The sequence below is a fragment of the Pristis pectinata genome, chromosome 13, assembly GCF_009764475.1.
Source record: "Pristis pectinata isolate sPriPec2 chromosome 13, sPriPec2.1.pri, whole genome shotgun sequence".
Classification (NCBI taxonomy): Eukaryota; Metazoa; Chordata; class Chondrichthyes; order Rhinopristiformes; family Pristidae; genus Pristis; species Pristis pectinata.
The window spans coordinates 11,751,072-11,771,844 of record NC_067417.1 but is presented as its reverse complement, the minus strand read 5'-3'; the positions used below and the strand labels follow the sequence as shown (position 1 = coordinate 11,771,844).

Here is a 20,773-nt window from a genome sequence, read left to right as displayed (position 1 = left end):
GGTTATTTAATTCTCAGTAAATGGATATTGATTTTTATTATTTATGGATTCTATTTTAGTTGTGTGCTATAATTGCAGAGACTGGATCATGTATGATATTTTTGGGTCCTGTGTTGTACTATTTTTGAAAAGTTTGATCCAGCTTAAGCTCGGATGAGAGGGATATTTATATTGTTGTGCAGGGGATTTTGAATGCTGATGTTGTGTTTCTGCTTTATACTCATTTTTGTGTTTTGATTGCTTGATAGTTATGTTCAAACAAGTGACGGGATGTACCTTAATTGTTGTTATATCCATTTCCCCTACTGCCACTTCTTAATTCTGCTGAAATTAGAGAACGGCAACGGCTAGGATAGTAAATTGGATTCTGGTTTTCTTTTGCTTGTTGCAATGATAAATTGAGAACATGAAGCAACTATAAAGGCATATGGAAAAAGTGGCTTTTTTACCAGAGACTAATTACAAAAAAAAATTTTAATGGTTCACGGTACGTGGTGTGTGGTACCGAGCCATGCAGATTAGGGAATTTGGTTGAGTTAGTTGTGTTGATGGAGTTGTAAAATTGGTGTTAAACTATAGAGACTGGTGGAAGGGGAACTGTCAGCTGGAAATCCACCACCTGAACCCTTGTGATATCTGCTGTTAAATATGTGTATGTGTGTATAGAAAGGTTTGAGCATAAATCACACAAGCAAATTATGAAGCTGCACTCATAAGGTATCTTGTCAGCCATCACAATAAGAGCACAAATAGTTGTAATGTTCCTCAGTAGAGGAAATGTGGGCTATATCTGATTCCAGTCTCATTACGTGGTTGCTTTCAATGGCACTCTGGACATAAAGTGGCCTTACTGTCATGAGGAGCACAAATGTTGGGCATGCCCCAGGAGGTCAGTGTCTTAATTGCAAGAAATATGACTTGTCTAGAATAAGGTTTAGGAATTGTCTTTCTTCCTAATATATTTGGAGTAAAAATTCTTGTCTGATGGATGCCAAAAGTGTTGACTTTTGTTCATTATTTTTCCTTCCTTAAATATAGTTGAACATTTGCAATGTAAGTGCACTCGGTTCTACTTCTCCATTTGCTATCCATGAATCTGTGTGCTTCTGAGATTGGCCCTGGGCTCCATTTTGAATTTTTTTTCTAATAAGTATATGTCTATATTAATGTATACATTGAGGAACCAATCTTTATCTGTATAAATATTGTGATAGTTGCCAGACCACTTGTGTTAAGTGGCTCCCTGCTGTGCACTGTTCTAATAGAAAGGGGTCTTTGTTTACACAGCTGGATCTTGTGATTTCAAAACCTTTTAGTGGAAATAGTTTGTTAGCTAATGAAATTTCCTTTGCAGTATGTAAATATTTTAATATTTATTAATACATGTTAATGTTTTTAGAACATAAGGTATGTTTATATTTGCTTAGGTGTATTGGATACAAAGGAAAGGGTCTCAGTGATACCTGCATATTTTATTATCTGCAGGAAGTCTGTGGTCCTATCCTTCAGGGATAACTAGCAGGACTCTGGTATGTGACCTCTCAAGACTGCCCCTATGGTCTCTAAGATCATGGCTGATCCAAACTTGGCCTGAGCTCCATTTCTGGCCTGTTCTCTATAAGAACACAGAAAATAGAAACAGGACTAGGGCTCCTCGCTTCGACTTCTCTACAGATTATAACCTGGAGAAATAGTTTCAGAAGGTAATAGAATTAATGACCAGGGAAAGTTACTCTGACCACAGTTGGATTAGTAAGATTGGGACAACATGAATGCAGTCATATTTGGAGATCTCAGAGGAGGATGCTTTTATGAACCATGCGAAAGAAGAAAATATTTCAATGTATTTGCATAGATCAAGGCTGGATTTTTAAGATGTGGGATGTTGATAGAGCTTGAAGGAAGAACAAAATGTATTGAAGGAGCAAGAACTATTTATGTTGTCAGGGATTTTGCTGGTGTTATAAACCTTGTTGGTAATAGGACTGTGAGAGGTTTTGTGCAGAAGGTGAATTAGATAAGTTTGGACGTAATTGGACAAGTAGGCAAGATGAAGAGAAGTTCGATGTTAGGAATTTGGATAAAGTATCCCATTGTTTTATAGTAAACAGAAAAGGAACTGATTCACAGCTGGCAGAGATTTGATGGGCCAAGTGCCTTCCTCTGTCATAAGGAAATAAGAACATTGTAACCTATTTTAAAAGAAAATAAATCAACTGTTTTCCTGGTATGGTACCTAGGCATTTGTTTGCCTAGGTGCAGCACATGCATTTTTTTTATTATTTGGAACATATAACTCTCACTTTAGCATAGAAAAGTTTTACCTAAATATTCAATTACAATTTGTGTACTTCCTGTTGAAAATATGATCTTTTACATTTCAGGTTGAAGTATTTATTTTAGGTTTCCAGCAATAGCAATTTTTTTTTCATGCTAGCAATATATTTGGAGATTTTTTGTGGATTAGTTTGATTCATTCATTTAGAGTAGACACATAGGAACATTGATAGCTACAAATGGGGATTCCTTGTTCAAGAGTGCTCAACTGTCACCTACTCATCTTAGTGTAGAAATTTCTGAGGTAAGCCAAACATTCCGAAGTGCAGAACTTGGAACATTTGCAAAATGTTTCAAATCTGTCACTAATTGGAATATTGTGTACTTTTCAGTTTCCACACTACAGCAAGGATGTGGTAACAATGGAGAGGGTGCAGAAGAGATTCACCAGAATGGAGGGCTGTAGTTATAGGGAGGGAGTGGATAGGCTATGTTTATTCTCACTGCAATATTGGACACTGAGGGGTGACCTTATTGAGGTTATAAAATTATGAGGGACGTAGATGGTGTCTTTTTCCCAGTGCAAAGGAGTCTCTAGCTAGAGGGGGACGGGTGTAAGGAGAGAAGGGGGATCTGAGGGGTAAGATTTCCATGCAGAAGATGGTGGTTATCTGAAGTGAGCTACCAGTGGAAGTGATAGCCATGTTGAAAATGTATTTGCACAAGAAAGGCATAGACGGATATGGGCCTAATGCAGACAAATAGGATTGGCGTAGATAGGCATGTACGAGGTGGGCTGAAAGGACCCATTTCTGTGCTGTACAGTGCTATGAACTTCATTCAGAGGTGTTAATATGTTGAAGACAAATGGAACAAGCTTTTGTATGGTTATGTCTGAAGTGTTTTTGTTTTGATTTGGGGAGTTGAATAAATGATTTAGGGCATTGTTACCTTTCCCTATTGCTAAGGTTTGATCTAATAGCCATTACAGCAAAGTGGTTGCATAGACACTAAAAGTTTCAGGATGGGAAGAGCAAGAGAAAATTCATTCGCATGAGTTCAAACGTCAGTCCTTTCACCTCTTCCCTTCCCAACACCCAGGGAACCAAACAGTCCTTGCAGGAGAAGCAACAATTCGCTTACACTCCTTCCAGTCTAGTATATTGCATTCTGTGTTCACAATGTGGTCTTCTCTGTGTTGGAGAAACCAAATGTAGACCAGATGCTCAGGGTTATTCCTGCAGACTGAATGCAGCTGTGGTTTTGTGGAGCACCTGCATTCAGTCTGCAGGAATAACCCTGAGCTTCTGGTTGCCCGTCACTTTAATTCACCAACCCACTCCCACTACATGACCTTCCGGTCTGTGCCCTCCAGCACTGCTACAATGAGGGCCAACGCACTTAATGAACAACACCTTGTCTTTGGTCTGTTAATGTGGCAGCCTTTCAGGTTCAGTATCAAATTCTCCAGCTTTGGGTAGCTTGCTCTTTCTGTCTGTATCAGAACTGGCCATGTCTGCCTATAATTAAACTGGCTCAGTTTTTCTTATTCTATTTATATAGTCTGGTCTGTTGGGCATGTCCAATAGCCTCACCATTACACAGACAAAGAAGCTTAATGTGCTGGCAACTACCCCCATTAAGTCATTTGGACTCACCCTATCAGAGAGATTCCTGTTTTTCAACACATCCCTCTCCTACATTCGCACTTATTGAAAACCAAAATGTGTTTTCTTTTTTTCCCAGTTCTGAAGAAGGATCGGACATGAAACACTTAACTATTTCTCCTTCCACAGATACTGCCTGACTTGCAGAGTGTTTCCAGCATTATCTGTTTTTTTGTATTACCAGCATCTGTAGTTTATTGATTTTCATTTAGTAGGAAGAATTATATTTTAAGGCACAGAAAGAGGGCATATCCCCAAGCAATCCTGAGAATCCCGTTTGCTTGCTTATTCCCATAGCGCTGCAAATTATTTTCTCTAAAAACCTTTCCAGTTCTCTGTTGAAAGCACTGATTGTTTCCACCAGTCCTCTAAGGCGGTGATTTCCACATCATTATAACTTTTTACACTGACAAAAGTTTTTTTCCCCCCTTTTTTATCTTTTGCCCATAATGATAAATCTCTGCTCCTGGTAGCTGAAGCTTCCATGATCTGAATATTTTCAGGATACATGCAGACATGAATCAAGGGTCCAATCAAGCAAATCTTTAGTGGCTGCTATTTTGAAATTGAGACATGTATGCTTGTGCTTTATGGTGTGTGGGAAGCATTCTAGTAATATTATTGAGTATAATGGACCAAAGGTGAATCAGGTTGTGTTTCCAATTAGGCAGAAAATTGAAATTCTACAGAAGTCAGATAAGGATGAATTATTGTGCAACCTGACACACCCAAAGTTTTGGTGTTGGTAACACAATCACATATAATATGCTGATACAATAGGAACATTTAAAAAGACTCTTGGATAAGCACATGGATGTAAGAAAAATGGAAAGTTATTGGCTGTGTAGGAGGGAAGGGTTATATTGATTGTGGAGTAGGTTTATATGGGTTGGCACAACATCGTGGGCTGAAGGGCCCGTACTGTGCTGTACTGTTCTATGCTCTAATATCAAGAGGCAATGCGAAAAGCTGTTAACATTTTCTGCTACTTCAAATAAGGGTGTTGCTAAGTGCTGAACTATGGTATTAAATCACCCAGCCTTGATGTGCCAGGTAAGAATGGTTTAAGCAACATTACAGTGAAACTGTACTTGTTTCTGGACAGCTATTGTGTGAAGTCAACAAACAGTTTCAGTGTACATAAAAATTGAAGTTGTGCCAGGGCATTGCCTCCCTTAAAGCAAATGGTGAGAGAGTGTCTGCAGGCAGAGAGGACACAGAAATGTATTGACTTGTTTGCACAGTTAGTTAGAGTTGAAGATTTCCATCCTGAGTAAATTTATAATGGAGATGAGACGGGTCTCTTGTGTTGCATTCTAAGGACCATGCATCCTGGAAGAGAAAAACAGTGTCTAACATAAGGGAAGCCAAGGACAGAGTGATGCCTTTATATGTACAAACACACCTGTCATACACATGTAGAAGCTTTTGGTGATAGCTGACAGTGATCACCTTTGAGCACTGAAGGCATTTGTTGTGTTTTACAGAAGTTATTGTCCTGGATCACCAAAACCATTGATAAATTGTTAGTCACTTTATGGTAGATGCTTGGGAACTGTCAGGGGGTGGGGCTGCTGGAGGATTGTGGGTTTATCTTCATTCTGCACAGTTGTTCAGAGTACCCAAGTGCTGGTGCGTTATTACCTGGAAATGTTTCTTTCCTCCCAACTTTACTTCTGATGCAGTTCATGGACCAAATGATAATTCGCAGCTTGAAGTCCACTCTAGAAGCAAATTGTGTTGCCTGGTTATTTCTGTTCATTTCCTGTTGGGATTGACGCACTTAAAAAAAACAGATCACCATCAGTGACATTCATTTGGGCAATTGCAGAGCCCTGGCGTCAGTGACAGAGACAACATTGAAAAATACCTGGCATAATTCACCATGTTGCTCAACAGTTTGTACTTTAACAGATACGCATGAATTTGGGGTAACATATTAACATGGGCAAAGCACTGTTTAAAAGGAAGAAAAATAGTCTGTTTAAAAAGAGGTCATTTTTAGATTGGATGGCTGTCATTACTGAGCTGATGCAAGGTGAGTCCTGTGTATTTTACAGTCTATTCTAATGACCAATATTTGGGAGACTGGACCAATACTTGGCATCTGTCCATCACTAAGGATGGCTTGTAGCACCACCACTGACTGATCCGGGTGAGTCCTGTAGGGCATAGTTGCCAGACTGGGTCTGATGAAGACAGTGAGTGAACCAATACCAGGTATAAATCTGCTTGGCCTTGTCCTTGCCAATCTATATGTGGCAGATGCACCTGCTCATGATAGCATTGGTAGAAATGACCACCGCATAGTCCTTGTAAAGACAAAGTCCCATCTTACAGAGGACAACCCCATAATGTTTTGAGCCACAACAATTGTGTTAAATAAAACAGACTCCGAACTGGGAATCCATGAAGTGACGTGGATCATTATCAACATCAGAAATGTGCACTACAATCTGTATCGTCATGGCCCAGCATATCTATCACTCTACCAGTACTATCAAGCCAGAAGAATAACCCTGCATCAATGAGGAGTGCTGAAGGACATGCTGGGAGAAGCACCAGACATTCCCAAAAAGGAGGAGCCAATCTAGGAAATGTGTAGTACAGGACTATGTATGTGCTAAGCAGCAAAAATAGCAGGCAGTAGAGAGGGGTAAGTGATCTCTCAAACATATCAGATCAAAGCTTTGCAATACTAAAACACCCAGTCATGAATTGTGGTGGACAGTTAAGCAGGAAACAGAAGGAGTGGCCAAGGTCATCCTCCGTGATTGTGGGGTCCATCATGTGAGGGCTAAAGACAAAGCTGAATCATTTGTACTCATGTTCAACCAGAAGTGCTAAGTGGATGATCCTTCTTGGCTTCATCTTGAGATCCCCGTTGTCTCACATGTCAGTCATCAGCCAGTTTGATTCATTCCATATTATGTTGGAGAACACTGAATAGAGCAAGGGCTCTGTAACCAGACAATATTCCAGATGTTGTACTGAAGGTCTGTGCTGTAAGATGCGGTGTCTTGAGCTGACTGCCCCAGTACAGTTACAGCACTGGCATATGAACATAAGAAATAGGAGGAGGGTAGGCCATCTAGCCCTTTGATCTTGCTCTGCCAGTCCTGGCTGATCATCTTCTTCTGCACTATTTTACAGCACTATCCCCACATCCCTTAATTATCCTAATGTTCAGAAATATAGTGATCTCTGTCTTGAATGAACACAGTCACTGAGTCTTCAGAACCTTTCAGGATAGGGAATTTCAAAGGTTCACCATTCTGTGATGAATAAATTTCTTCTCATCTCAGTCCCAAATGGCATATCTTCTTTTGAAACTGTCCTGCTCCTTGACTCAGTTCCTCAGAAAATGATATAGTCCTCACTGCATGCAGCAAGACCTAGATAACATTCAGGCATGGGCTAATAAATGGCAGGTAACATCCATGCCACAGAAGGCAATGACCAGTCTGTAACAAGAGTGAGTCTAACCACTTGTTCAGTGGAATTAATGTCACTGCGTCCCCTCCAGTAACATCCTTGGGATCACCTTTCACCAGGAATTGAATTGGATCAACCACCTACCTACTGTGCTGCAGGTGCAGGCTAAGAGCTGGGTATCCCGTTATGAGTGACACACCAAAGACTTTCTACTTTCTAAACAGCACATTTAGTTACCTGGGTGAAGTCATTACCCATAGCACTACAGATACTTGACACTACCCATAACAAAGCAGCCTACTTGATTGAAACCCAATTCAACATCTTAAGTATTCATTCCCACCATCACCGGTGCAATTAAGGGTGAATTTCTTTAGAGACAAATTGGGAATTAATTTTGTGTTGGTGTTTGAAAATAGCAACTGTGCTGGCAGTTAGATTGGATTTTTGTACCATATGGAAATACTGATTATCTTGGCACAAGTGCTTGTAGCCTTTCACTGCTGTTTGGATATTGGCCTGACAGTACATTGGATGTTGGCTTGACAGTACATTGAGGATACATCAGTTGCCTATACACCTGCATCAAACGAAAGTGAAAAAAACAAAATATTATGGACTCTGGAAATCTAAAATTAAAGCACCAAAGTCTGCAAATCAGATTGGGCTTCATCCATGGAAAGAGAGAGAAGCTGAGTTCACTTTAACAATCTATTATTAGAATTGGACTCAACAATAGGTTCAACAATTCCAGATATTAATTCTGCATGTATTATTTTAATGCGGAGCCAGTTTCTTTCTTTTTTCTGCTGTTATCAAACCCTTTTTGGCACCATTAACCCTCCAGTCCATCTATTTTCTCCTGCATTCCACCCCTTGCACACTTCCTCCTGCTTTTTTGTGTACCTCCTCTCCCCACTCTGCCCTCCCATCCACCCTAACACCTTTAATCATTTTGACCTACTCACCAGTGGCTTTGGAAGAAAACTGTCTCTTCGTGATCCTCCTGATGAGATCTGTGAAGAAGCCTGGGAAGGTCATCTGGGATGAGGCCTTGTGCTTTGTAAAGACCTAATGGTACAAAAGAGGTATCATACAGATGTGGCCAGAAAATGAGGAAAAAATGATGGACTACTAAGTTATGCCTTCATACTTGCTTGGATCTTTCAATGGCTTGAATCTTTTCAATTATCTGCATGTTTCTGGGCATCCAAAAGGACATTAAAACTTTAAAAGTTTAAAAAAGCAAAAATATTTAAGATTAATAAAGTTTAAAACCCCAAACAACAGATCAAAAAAATGCTTCTCAAACACCTTAAAATCTCAGCAAACTATTTGAGATTTTAAAAAAAAAAGCGATTAGAATATTTTAAACTAATGGCCCATCTGGAAGTTGTTTTAATTTAATTAATTCTTACTCAAATCTTTTGCACTTTATTCCTCTCTATAAAGGTTGAGGGGAGAACATCCTTTTTGTTTGGACATAATGCATACATTTTCTGCTGAGTTCTTACCGTCAGCGCTGAGTATTTTTTTCATGTTTCCATTTCCTTGCTGCACTCAAAGCACAGCTTGCTGGCTCACAGCAAATTGCTTATTTCTACATTTGTGCGCACACACATCAAATTAAATTTCTGGGGATATTGATGATAAACATCAATACTTTCACTGTCATAGTTTTGCAAAATTCAGCCATTATCTCCTTTGATATTTCCAGCAAATGTTTATTAACCAGAAAGGTTAAAGCATTTTTTTTCCACAACAGATGCTGCTTGAAGTGCTAAGTATTTCCAGCACTTCCTAATTTTATGTTTGGCTTAAGTAAACTATTTTAAGCTTGTGACAAATTTTTGCTCAGCTGTATAATTTTACTGTTACTGTTATTTAGCTTCTATTGTTTTGTCTTTTACTGATGGATGCACATTCTTATGACATTTTCATTGTTTTAAGCAATGCATTTAAGTGCAAGTTTTGGTTGTTGACAAATGGTTTACTCTCCATTTTCTCTAATTCGACAGTCATGTTGAGCTGAAGACCCAATGGGATCACCCAAAAACAGGAAAGAAGAAACGTGTGGCAGGAGGTGTGTATTTTAAAGCACAATTTATAGATATTTTTCACCATTATTCATGATCATCTTAGTTTGTATAGGCTGATGAAAATCACCTCTACGAAAAACCCCATGCACTAATAAATATGATTGAGTTCAGAAATTTTACTTCATTGCATTCTCCTTTGAAAATGTCACATGATTTGTGGCATTGTAAGTCTTTGGTTAAACCTAACTTTCAGTATTATTGCCCAAGAATTTGTTAAGTTGGAAAATTAAAATGATTCTTTTCTATCAAATTAGTTTTTGCATAAATTCAAATTTACACTTGGCTTGAATGGAAAAAATGCTTGCAAAATGAAAATTATCAATGTAATTGTGAAACTTGTTAGGTGGTAAGAAAATGTCACATCTCTCTTCCTCGTTAACAGATCTTTTCTTCCAAAGCATAAGTAATCCTTTGTGCTTAAAATAAAAATGAACCGTTTGAGTAATAAAGGCATTTTGGCTCTGTTCTTTTACCCCTCATAACAATAGTGAAATTGCTGCTTGAAGCAAAATAAAATTCAGATGCGGATGATCCGAAACTGAAACAGAAATTACTGGATGCACTCAGTAAGCCAGGCAGCATCAGTAGGGAAAGAAACAAAGTTGACATTTTAGATTAAGGACTTTTCATCAGAACTGGCAGTTAGTAGACACAGAGGAAGGATGGAATATTTGTGATAGGGAGCAACTGGTTATTAATGTAACAATTACTTTAAGAAGCGACAATTGGAGACAAAAGGCAAATTGAAACAGAGGTACACTCAAATCTGTGGAGATGGAAGGGAAAAAGCATTTACATGAAATTGTTAAATTCAGTAATAGGTTCTGATGGCTGTAACATTTTCATCTATACTAATCTCATTTACCAGTACTTAGTCTGTAAGCCTCTATGTTTTGGTACTTGTCTAGATACCTCTTAAACGTGCGAGTCTCTCACTCTGCCACATTGTTACATGTATGAGATACAGTGGAAAAACTTGGTTTTGTACGCTATACGTGCAGATCGTTTCAAATCATGAGTACATCGAGATAGTACAAGTGAAAACCTACAACAGAATGCAGAATATTGTGTTACAATTAGAGAGTGCACTGCAGGTAGACAATAAGGTGCAAGGACCATTACGAGGTAAATTGTGAGGTCAAGAGTTCATCTTTATCGTATAAGAGGTCCATTCAAGAGTTTTATAACAGCAGGATAGAAGCTGCCCTTGAGCCTGGTGGTGCGTGTTTTCAAGCTTTTGTATCTTCTGCCCAATGAAAGTGGGGAGAAGAGAGAATGTTTGGGGTGGGAGGGATCTTTGATTATGCTGGCCGCTTTTCTGAGACAGCAAGAAGTGTCGGCAGAGTCCATGGAGGGGAGGCTTGTTTTCGTGATGGACTGAGCTTTGTCCACAACTGTCTGCAATTTCTTGTGCCCTTGGGCAGAGCAGTTGCCCTACCAAGCTGTGATGCATCCAGATAGAATGCTTTCTATGGGAAGGAGAGAAATTCCAGCTTCTACAGTGTTCCCGTGTAACAAAAATGTATTGGTTGACCAGCTGTACAGGTTGACTTTTGATGTATTCCAGCACATTCAATACTTTAAACTCCCCCTGAAATTCTAAACACCCTTATAGGTTGGCATATATTATCTTGTACAAACGTGTGGTGGTGTGGTAAATTTCACTGGAAATGGGAACATCCCCATGTGCACATCTGGAATGAATGTTTTGTGGAGGGAAGCTGGCGTGACTTGTTTCATCTGGGGCAACTTTCATCACTTTGGTAGTAGGAATTTGCAATTCAGCATTGTAAACATTTATTTCTGCAAATTCTGGAATAATTAACAATCAACAAAAAGGTGAATGGTTCTGGGTTCTATAGACAATGCTGACAGAAAACTAGGAACTTCAGACTGATCCTCTGGTTCTATAGTATACAGTATAGGCACTTTTTATTTGTAATGTTGAAACAGGCATGAAAAGCTATTACTGATTCATAATGCAGCTCCTCCCCAGGTTCTGACAGGGTTCCGTTCGTGATAATGAACAGTTCACAAGTCAGAAATGCAGCCGCCTGGCAATATATTGAAATAAAAACATAGGCCAACTAAGGGCAAAGTGTAACTAAGCCAGGGCATTTAACTCAGCCATTCAGATTTCTCTAAGATGCAATGATACTGCTCTGAGCCAAGTTTCCACAAGGCGGAAGATGCTTGCAGCCTCACAGCAGCCGGCAAATCAACCCTGCTGGTCTCCCAAAACTTGTTCAAGTGTACAGGCTGTACATAAGTTGGATGTTCATAACCTGGGGAGAACCTGTGCAGTAAAACTCCTAAAATCCACTGTCCGACCAATTGGAAATCCCTATGGTTGAGCGTCGGGCTTACCAGGTAATGATTGTTATGCTCCCATCTTAATTGCCTGTACGAGGACTTAAAGTAACTATCATAATATGTAACTGCACATGCACTGAAGAAACACATTATGGGGATTTTGGTTGACGGTCCAAGGAGTCTAATGTTACAAAAATAGCCAGGATACCAGGTCTATAAATCTCATGTTAGGCCGACCATTTCATTGTGAATTGATAAATTGTCATTGATGTTAAATACTTTATTGAATTTTATTAGAAGTCTTTTCCTCAGTCATTCATTGGGTCTTTTACAAATTACAATTCTGTTTTGAGTTCCCCAGATAGTTAACTGAGTTTCACAGAACATAGAACAGCATAGCACAGGAACAGGCCCATGTGGTGAGTAGCTGAGCCATCAAAACCTGAAGTTGCTAAGCTCCATTTTTGATTTATGCTGACTTAGGTGATCTGAATTGAGGTGGTGGTAAAAAGCATTTGTTAATCTCAGCACCGCAGATTTTCAAAAGTGGTACTCTTCCTGAAATCCTCATCATAAATGATGAAATGTGTGCACTTGGCCTTGAGTGTGACATTTGTGAAACAACAGGGATACAGAAAATGCCAGCATTTCCCCTTGTGATGCATTGTGCAGATGGGATCACAATTTACTTTAAAGCATGAAAATACTTTGCTGTGAGGTTTGCTTGTTAGACTTGTCCATTTCCATGGATTTGATACTGCATCTTTCTATTGGACAAATGTCTACACAGCTCTGTGCCCTCCACAAGACATTAAAACATGTAGGAACATGGCAAACAACTTCATCTCTTCAACCAATCAGACTGAGGAATCACAAATGAGTGGTGAAGAATTTGAAACAGGAAGCTTCAGTGAGAATAGATAATTCAATGCCAAATAATGTATGGGAAGCAAAGTAAAGCAACCAAACATTAGATTGGATTGAAAGACAATAGAAAGGCAAAATAGTCGTCATTTTAAAAGGTCTTCAACCATATGTACAATATAAAGAAATGTGACTCCATTTATAAAAATTAACTTTGTGTCCAAGAGGTTGTATTCTGGTAATTAAGACTTGCAGCATCATTAGAGGGCTACTAAGATTGGAATGGGCAAGCCCAAACTTTTTGGTGTGTTTAGTTTATATCCAAAGAGCAGGAATATCATGCTGTTTGATGTTCCTGTTTGATGTTCAGTATATTTGATAGGGAGGGGGCTGTCTAATGTTAAGCTGTCATTTTCACAAGTTTATGGAGAAATGCCACATTTTGGACAGCAACTTCTGGATGTTTGCATTTAATGGTTTGTGTAGGCTTGCTGAGAGCAGATTTACGGATAAATAACCGTGGACACTCTTAAGTATTTACATAGCAAACTCTGAAACAGTGAAAAAATATATGTACAAGTGAGTCATAATGATCAATTACATCACTGGAACTTGTAAAGGCTTCTTTGATCTGAAGTGACTTGGGCAAGTTCCAAAGTTAGTAAATGTTAAATCAGTTTGACAAAAGACACACACTTTTTTAGCTTTTTCTTCATTGAAATCATGATAAGGACACATGGATGGTGATTATCTGTGCAAGACCTGAGAAGAAAGCTATTTGTTCAATACTTTGACTTTGTTCTTTCCTGTTAAGCTAATACAAAAGCAGAATGGTTGCACATTCTAATAATTAGAAGATACCTGGCTAAATCAGAAAGTGAGCAGGAATTGTTTCTTGCTCTGATCCCAGCATACAAGGGCCTGCCCATAAGGTTTCATAATACGTGAACTGTGTCATGGATTTTTAATCTAAATTTTTATGCAGCTCTGCTGAACATTCTGTTAAATCTTAGACAACAGCAAGTGTGAAAGATGATGATAGTTGCTGGTACTTTTTTCTGACTGTCGTAATCTTGTCACTTCCCGAGAGTAGGAGCCAGAATTTGCAATATCTGACAGTCTAGAGAAAAGGTTCTCTGTTTTGGTCTCTAGTGAACTTCCAGTTTCTATCTACTGAAATCCCCCTTCTGAAAAAACATTCCTTTAGGAGTAGTCTTCAAAGGAGAGGCCGTGGTAACTGTGCCTTGGTTCACTAACTGAACACCACACTTGATCTTTGAATCCCAGATTACTGTTGAAAATCACCATGGGAGATTGTCAGCAGCTTAATTGTCATATTTTTAGTTTTCATAAACAAAGATTGTTCTCCTTGGTACTCAATGGATCTGAAAAACTGTACTGGGGTGTTTAAGAGAAAAAAGTTTCTTTCTTCAGTCGGAGGCTTTCCTGGTGTGGGTACTGCAAAATGTAACCTAGCTCTTAAATTTTGCACTCTTTACTCTGCAAAGTCTGCACTTGTTAGTCTGTAAATTCAAGAATGTTGTATTTCAGCATGAGGATCACAGATTAGCTCATTGCAGAACAAATGTACTATTTCCTATATTCTGGAGGTATATTAGGGTATGTTGATGCAGTATAGATGTTTATTTTTAAGATGAGCCACCCATTGATATGAAATGTACACCCTTTTTCTGTTGCAGATTTGCCTTATGGTTGGGAACAAGAAACAGATGAAAATGGACAAGTGTACTTTGTTGAGTAAGTATACAGAGGATTGGAACCAATTTAGTAATCTAAGTAAGCATGTTAATGAATTGGAAGTAGTTTAAAAGTTTTACTGGGGTAATAACTGAAGTGTGCGGGTTATCTTATAAAGGGTTGGACAGACTAGGCTTGTGTTCACTGAATTTTACAAGGGTTATTTATCATGACACAAGGAGGCACTTTGGCTCCTTGAGTCCATGTTGTCCCTCAGCAGAACAATCCTGTCAAGTCCATTCCCTCGCTCCTTATTTTTCACTCAGATGCCCATCAACTCCCCTGTTTGATTCTTCTGACATGTTATTGTTGTCCCCAGTATAATATTGGAGGTCACTAGTTTGGATGAAGGAGTTTTATATTTATGTCTCACTGGGGCAAAACAAAACCTGAGTTGGATTTGCAATTGGCTGGAGAGAAATTTACTGTCTGTGTGACAGTTCACTGGTCTGATTCTTGGCACTTAATCTACCTTTTGTTTTATTCCATTTAAAGAAGCTTGGCTGTCTCCTAAATTCCAGTCTGACAAAGTTTCTTTATCAGAAAGCCTTGCTTTTTCTGATGATGAACTCGATGGATTATCTGCTTTGATTTTTACTCATCCTGCGCCGTGGCTGAAATGGTCATTAGTGTAGAGAATCAATTTTACAACTTTACAAAGGCAATGTAGCCACCTTTCAGACTGCTGGTAGATTTATTTAGAACTGTGTATTAATCTTATAATCTTCATTTAATTTTTGTAATAAAAATTTGATAATTGCATGTATACAATTAAAGTTATGGGGGCGGGTGGGAAAGAATAACATTGTCCATGCATCTTTTAAGTCATCATTTTATGTTTGACTTTTCCTTGAAGTTAGTTATTGAAACTGCTTAAAATCTTTTCATTTAGTCACATAAACAAAAGAACCACATATCTGGATCCACGGTTAGCATTTACAGTTGAGGAGACATCGGAGAAGCCAAACATTCGGCAGCGATATGATGGTAACAGTGCTGCTATGGAAATTTTACAAGGCCGAGACCTAAGTGGCAAAGTTGTCATTGTCACAGGAGCCAATTCAGGGATTGGTAAGTGCACAAGATCTTGATTGACAGAATATTATTTTATAGTTAGAAATTATGGAACATATTGTCTCCCACAGTCTCCCTTTCTTCCTGCAATCAAAAAGTTTTAAAACCTCACTTGAATTTTCCAGATGGCAGTTTATTGACTTTCCAGTCTTGGTATCTATTGAGCAATGGGTCTTGGCCTTTCACCATGGCTTCTGAATTACAACTACTTTAATATAAGTTTTTAACACCATGCATCTCTTATAAACGCACATCAATTTGGTCTGAAACATATCTATTGAGGTAGAAGAAAATTCTAGTGCAGATGTTCCAATAAGTAGTCTGTATATTTGAAAGAAGTTCTCTCTAAAAGTTATCAAGATCCCCATGGCATTATCTGCAATCCAAAGTAAATACTTATGGAAACGGGCCTTTCAGCCCACTGAGTCAGTGCTGAACATCAAAAACACGTTTATACTAATTCTATGCTCATGGCATTTTATTCTCCCCACTTTTTCATCAATGGCCAATAAACCAACCAACGAACATGTCGTTGTGATGTGGGAAACTGAAGCACCTGGGTAAAGCCCACATGGTCACAGGGAGAACATGCATATTCCACAGGGTCAGCATTGGGGGTTAGGATTGAACCTGGGTTGCTGGAGTTGTGGGGCAGCAGCTCCACTAGCTGTGCCTCCATGCAGCCTATTTCTAGTGAAGGAAATAATCTTATATAGAACATAGAAAAACTACAGCACAATTCAGGCCCTTCGGCCCACAAAACTGTGCCGAACATGTCCCTACCCTAGAAATTACTAGGCTTACCCATAGCCCTCTAGTTTTCTCAGCTCCATGTACCTATCCAACAGTCTCTTAAAAGACCCTATCGTATCCGCCTCCACCACCGTTGCCGGCAGCCCATTCCACGCACTCACCACTCTCTGAGTAAAAAAACTTACCCCTGACATCTCCTCTATACCTACTCCCCAGCACCTTAAACCTATGTCCTCTTGTGGCCACCATTTCAGCCCTGGGGAAAAGCCTCTGACTATCTACCTGATCAATACCTCTCATCATCCTACATACCTCTATCAGGTCCCTCCTCATCCTCCGTCTCTCCAAGGAGAAAAGGCTGAGTTCCCTCGACCTGCTTTCATAAGGCATGCTCCGCATTCCAGGCAGCATCCTTGTAAATCTCCTCTGCACCCTTTCTATGGCTTCCACATCCTTCCTGTAGTGAGGCGACCAGAACTGAGCACAGTACTCCAAGTGGGGTCTGACCAGGGACCTATATAGCTGCAACAGTACCTCTCGGCTCCTATATTTAATTCCCCGATTGATGAAGGACAATACACCATATGCCTTCTTAACCACAGAGTCAACCTGCGCAGCCACTTTGAGCGTCCTATGGACTCGGACCCCAAGATCCCTTTGATCCTCCACACTGCCAAGAGTCCTACCATTAAGACTATATTCTGCCATCATATTTGACTACCAAAATGAACCACTTCACACTTATCTGGGTTGAACTGCATCTGCCACTTCTCAGCCCAACTCTGCATCCTATCTATGTCCCTCTGTAACCTCTGACAGCCCTCCAAACTATCCACAACACCCCCAACCTTCGTGTCATCCGCAAACTTACTAACCCACCCCTCCACTTCCTCATCCAGGTCGTTTATAAAAATCACAAAGAGCAAGGGTCCCAGTACAGATCCCTGAGGTACACCACTGGTCACCGACCTCCATGCAGAATACGACTCTTCAACAACCACTCTTTGCCTTCTGTGGGCCGGCCAGTTCTGAATCCACACTGCAATGCCCCCTTGGATCCCATGCCTCCTTACTTTCTCAATAAGCCTCGCATGGGGTACCTTATCAAACACTTTGCTGAAATCCATATACACTACATCTACTACTCTCCCTTCATCGATGTGTTTAGTCACGTCCTCAAAAAATACAATCAGGCTCGTAAGTCAGGACCTGCCCTTGACAAAGCCATGCTGACTATTCCTAATCATATTATACCTTTCCAAATGTTCATAAATCCTGCCTCTCAGGATCTTCTCCATTAGCTTACCAACCACTGAGGTGAGACTCACCGGTCTATAATTCCCTGGGCTATCCCTACTCCCTTTCTTGAATAAGGGAACAACATCTGCAACCCTCCAATCTTCCAGAACCTCTCCCGTCTCCATCGACGATGCAAAAGTAATCGTCAGAGACTCCACAATCTCTTCCCTCGCCTCCCACAGTAGCCTGGGGTACATCTCATCTGGTCCCAGCGACTTATCCGACTTGATGCTTTCAAAAAGTTTCAGCATCTCCTCTTTCCTAATATCTACATGCTCAAGCTTTTCAGCCCGCTGCAAGTCCCCACTACAATCCCCCAGATCTTTTTCTGTAGTGAATACTGACGTAAAGTATTCATTAAGTACCTCTGCCATTTCTTCCGGATCCATACACACTTTCCCACTACTGCACTCGATGGGCCCTATTCTTTCGCATCTTATCCTCTTGCTCTTCACATACCTGTAGAATGCCTTGGGGTTTTCCTTAATCCTGCCTGCCAAGGTCTTCTCATGCCCCCTTCTGGCTCTCCTAATCTTCTTCTTAAGCTCCTTCCTGTTAGCCTTGTACTCTTCCAGATCTCTAACATTACCTAGCTCCCTGTACCTTTTGTAAGCTTTTCTTTTCCTTTTGACTAGATTTATTATAGCCTTTGTACACCACGGTTCCTGTATCCTCTCGTGACTCCCCTGTCTCATTGGAACATGCCTATGCAGAACTCCACACAAATATCCCCTGAATATTTGCCACATTTCTTCTGTACTTTTCCCTGAGAACATCTGTTCCCAATTTAATCTTCCAGTTTCCTGCCTGAGAGCCTCATAATTTACTCCAAGTAAATGCCTTTCTAGTCTGTCTGTTCCTATCTCTCTCCCGTGCTAATGTAAAGGAGATAGAATTATGATCACTATCACCAAAATGTTCACCCACTGAGAGATCTGACACCTGACCAGGTTCATTTCCCAATATCAAATCAAGCACAGCCTCTCCTCTTGTAGGCCTATCTACATATTGTGTCAAAAATCCTTCCTGAACACACTTAACAAACTCCTCCCCATTTAAACCCCTCACTGTCTGGAGGTGCCAGTCGATGTTTGGGAAATTAAAATCCCCCATCACAACAACTCTATTATTCTCGCACCTTTCTAGGATTTGCTTCCCTATCTGCTCCTCAATATCCCTGTTACTACTGGGCGGCCTATATATAAAAAAAACCACCCAGTAAAGTAATTGACCCCTTCCTGTTCCTAACCTCCACCCACAGAGATTCCGTAGACAGTCCCTCCACGACGTCCACCTTTTCTGCAACAGTGCCACCCCCCCACCTCTTTTACCTCCCTCCCTGTCCTTCCTGAAACATCTAAAACCCGGTACTTGAAGCAACCATTCCAGTCCCTGAGCCATCCAAGTCTCTGTGATGGCCACCACATCATAGCTCCAAGTATTGATCCAAGCTCTAAGCTCATCTGCCTTGTTCACAACACTCCTTGCGTTAAAATAGATACATCTCAAACCTGTCTGAGCACATCCCTTCTCTATCACCTGCCTATCATACTTACTACTAGCTTTCTCTATTTGAGAGCCAAACACCTCTTCTCCAGTCCGGATACCACCCCCCAACAATTCTAGTTTCAACCCTCCCCAGTAGCCTTAGCAAACCTCCCCGCCAGGATATTGGTCCCCCTGGGAGTCAAGTGCAACCTGTCCTCTTTGGACAGGTCATACCTGCCCCAAAAGAGGCCCCAGTGATCCAGAAATCTGAATCCCTGCTCCTCACTCCAATCCCTCAGCTAAAGAAGTCCCCGTCAAAAATGAGTTGACACTGTGGCTGTCTGATCACAATGTTGCTATCTCAGATCAACCCCCTTGTTCCACTACATTGGAATATAAAGGCCTTTACTTAAGATTTCATGATTAAGGCTTTTAAGTTCAATGTCTAGTTTATTTAATGTACATTACCTTTCAAGTCACCAAAATATAGTTTTGGCCTAATGTCATATGGCATCATTGAGTGCAGCACCAAGACGTGTATAAACAAGCCATGCTTTGATAGGCAATGTGTGCTGAGTTAACTCATTTCAGTTGGGGACAATTCAGTTTCCTTGGGGCCAGTGACATGCTAGCTCAGCGAATATGTCACTGCTGAATGTTGTATGACTCTTGCTGAAAAGTGTGATCTGTATGTGACTTTAGGGCATGATTTAGCTGTGAAGTCAAATAAACTGCAGACATGAGCCAATTGAATGTAGATCAGGCACTTTTGTGAAGTGCAGGAAGTACATTTACAGTGAGGCTGAAATTCTACCCAGCTTGAAGTTCTGCCTTCTGGAGATAAGGTGATAAAACTGAAAGCAAAAAAAAAGTGATTGTAGTATTTAAATGTAAATGTCTGGTGCTGCAATTTTTTTTGGAGAAAAAGATGAACTTGAAAATCCATGAGTTAGCAAGAGTTTATATGGCTCCCATGTGTTGAATAAATGCAGAGGTCACAGGCATGGGCATTCATTCGTTCAAACTGATCCTTGTCCAAATGTGTTTTAGCATAGATGTCCTAGTGCTGATAGTTTGTTGCAGTTGGCTTAGAGAAAAATGCACAGAGTCATAGCTGTGTTTTCATTAAAAGCCAAAGAACAGTATTTTCTCCAGGCTTACAACAGCTATTAAAATTGTTATTATGGGAGACTTGGCTTCTCAAGCCTTTAAAAGGTTGAATCAAGTATTCAAATATTTTCTATAATTAATTGTTTTAAAAAAAACATTAGCCAGCTCACAATTTTGTAGAACCTGATCACTACTTGACAGCTTTAAATACAGTTACACTGTAAGAGAAACCTATTTTGACAGTGTACAGAGTTGAAAGGCCATTGTTGAAGTATTTAATGATTGCTACACACAAGGATGTATCTGCACGTTGTCATAATTTCATTGGGCCAGAACGTGCTCAACTTGTTCCAAGCCTTAGCCTTTTCCCCATCCTCCCAACAGTTTGTGCATCAAGTTGAGCTGTGGGCCTTGCTGCTGTGGCTGTCCCACAAGAGTGGAGTGGCCACAAACGATGGTGAAGCTTCAGTTGATCGATCATGATGCTTCTTCCTTGGACTGCTTTGATAGTCTTGTGACAGTTCATGCTGTAAAGGCCTTTTCAACTGTTAATGTCTGATAATTAGAGGCATTTAAGAGCAGTTAACAAATAATTAAATTGTGAATTATTAAAAAAAAGTCAATTTATTAAAAATA

The 20,773-nt window shown here is 40.0% G+C and overlaps 1 protein-coding gene across 6 annotated transcripts in view; it reads left to right on the top strand.

Annotated features, from left to right (window-relative positions):
- wwox (WW domain containing oxidoreductase) overlaps window positions 1–20,773 on the top strand; it is an 808,566-nt gene that overhangs the window by 8,231 nt on the left and 779,562 nt on the right. For all 6 annotated transcript variants that reach the window (XM_052027946.1, XM_052027947.1, XM_052027945.1 and 3 more), the window contains exons 2-4: window positions 9,398–9,462; window positions 14,356–14,413; window positions 15,306–15,484. In XM_052027946.1, the coding sequence (XP_051883906.1) occupies window positions 9,398–9,462; window positions 14,356–14,413; window positions 15,306–15,484 (302 nt within the window). The remainder of the gene's footprint in view (window positions 1–9,397; window positions 9,463–14,355; window positions 14,414–15,305; window positions 15,485–20,773) is intronic.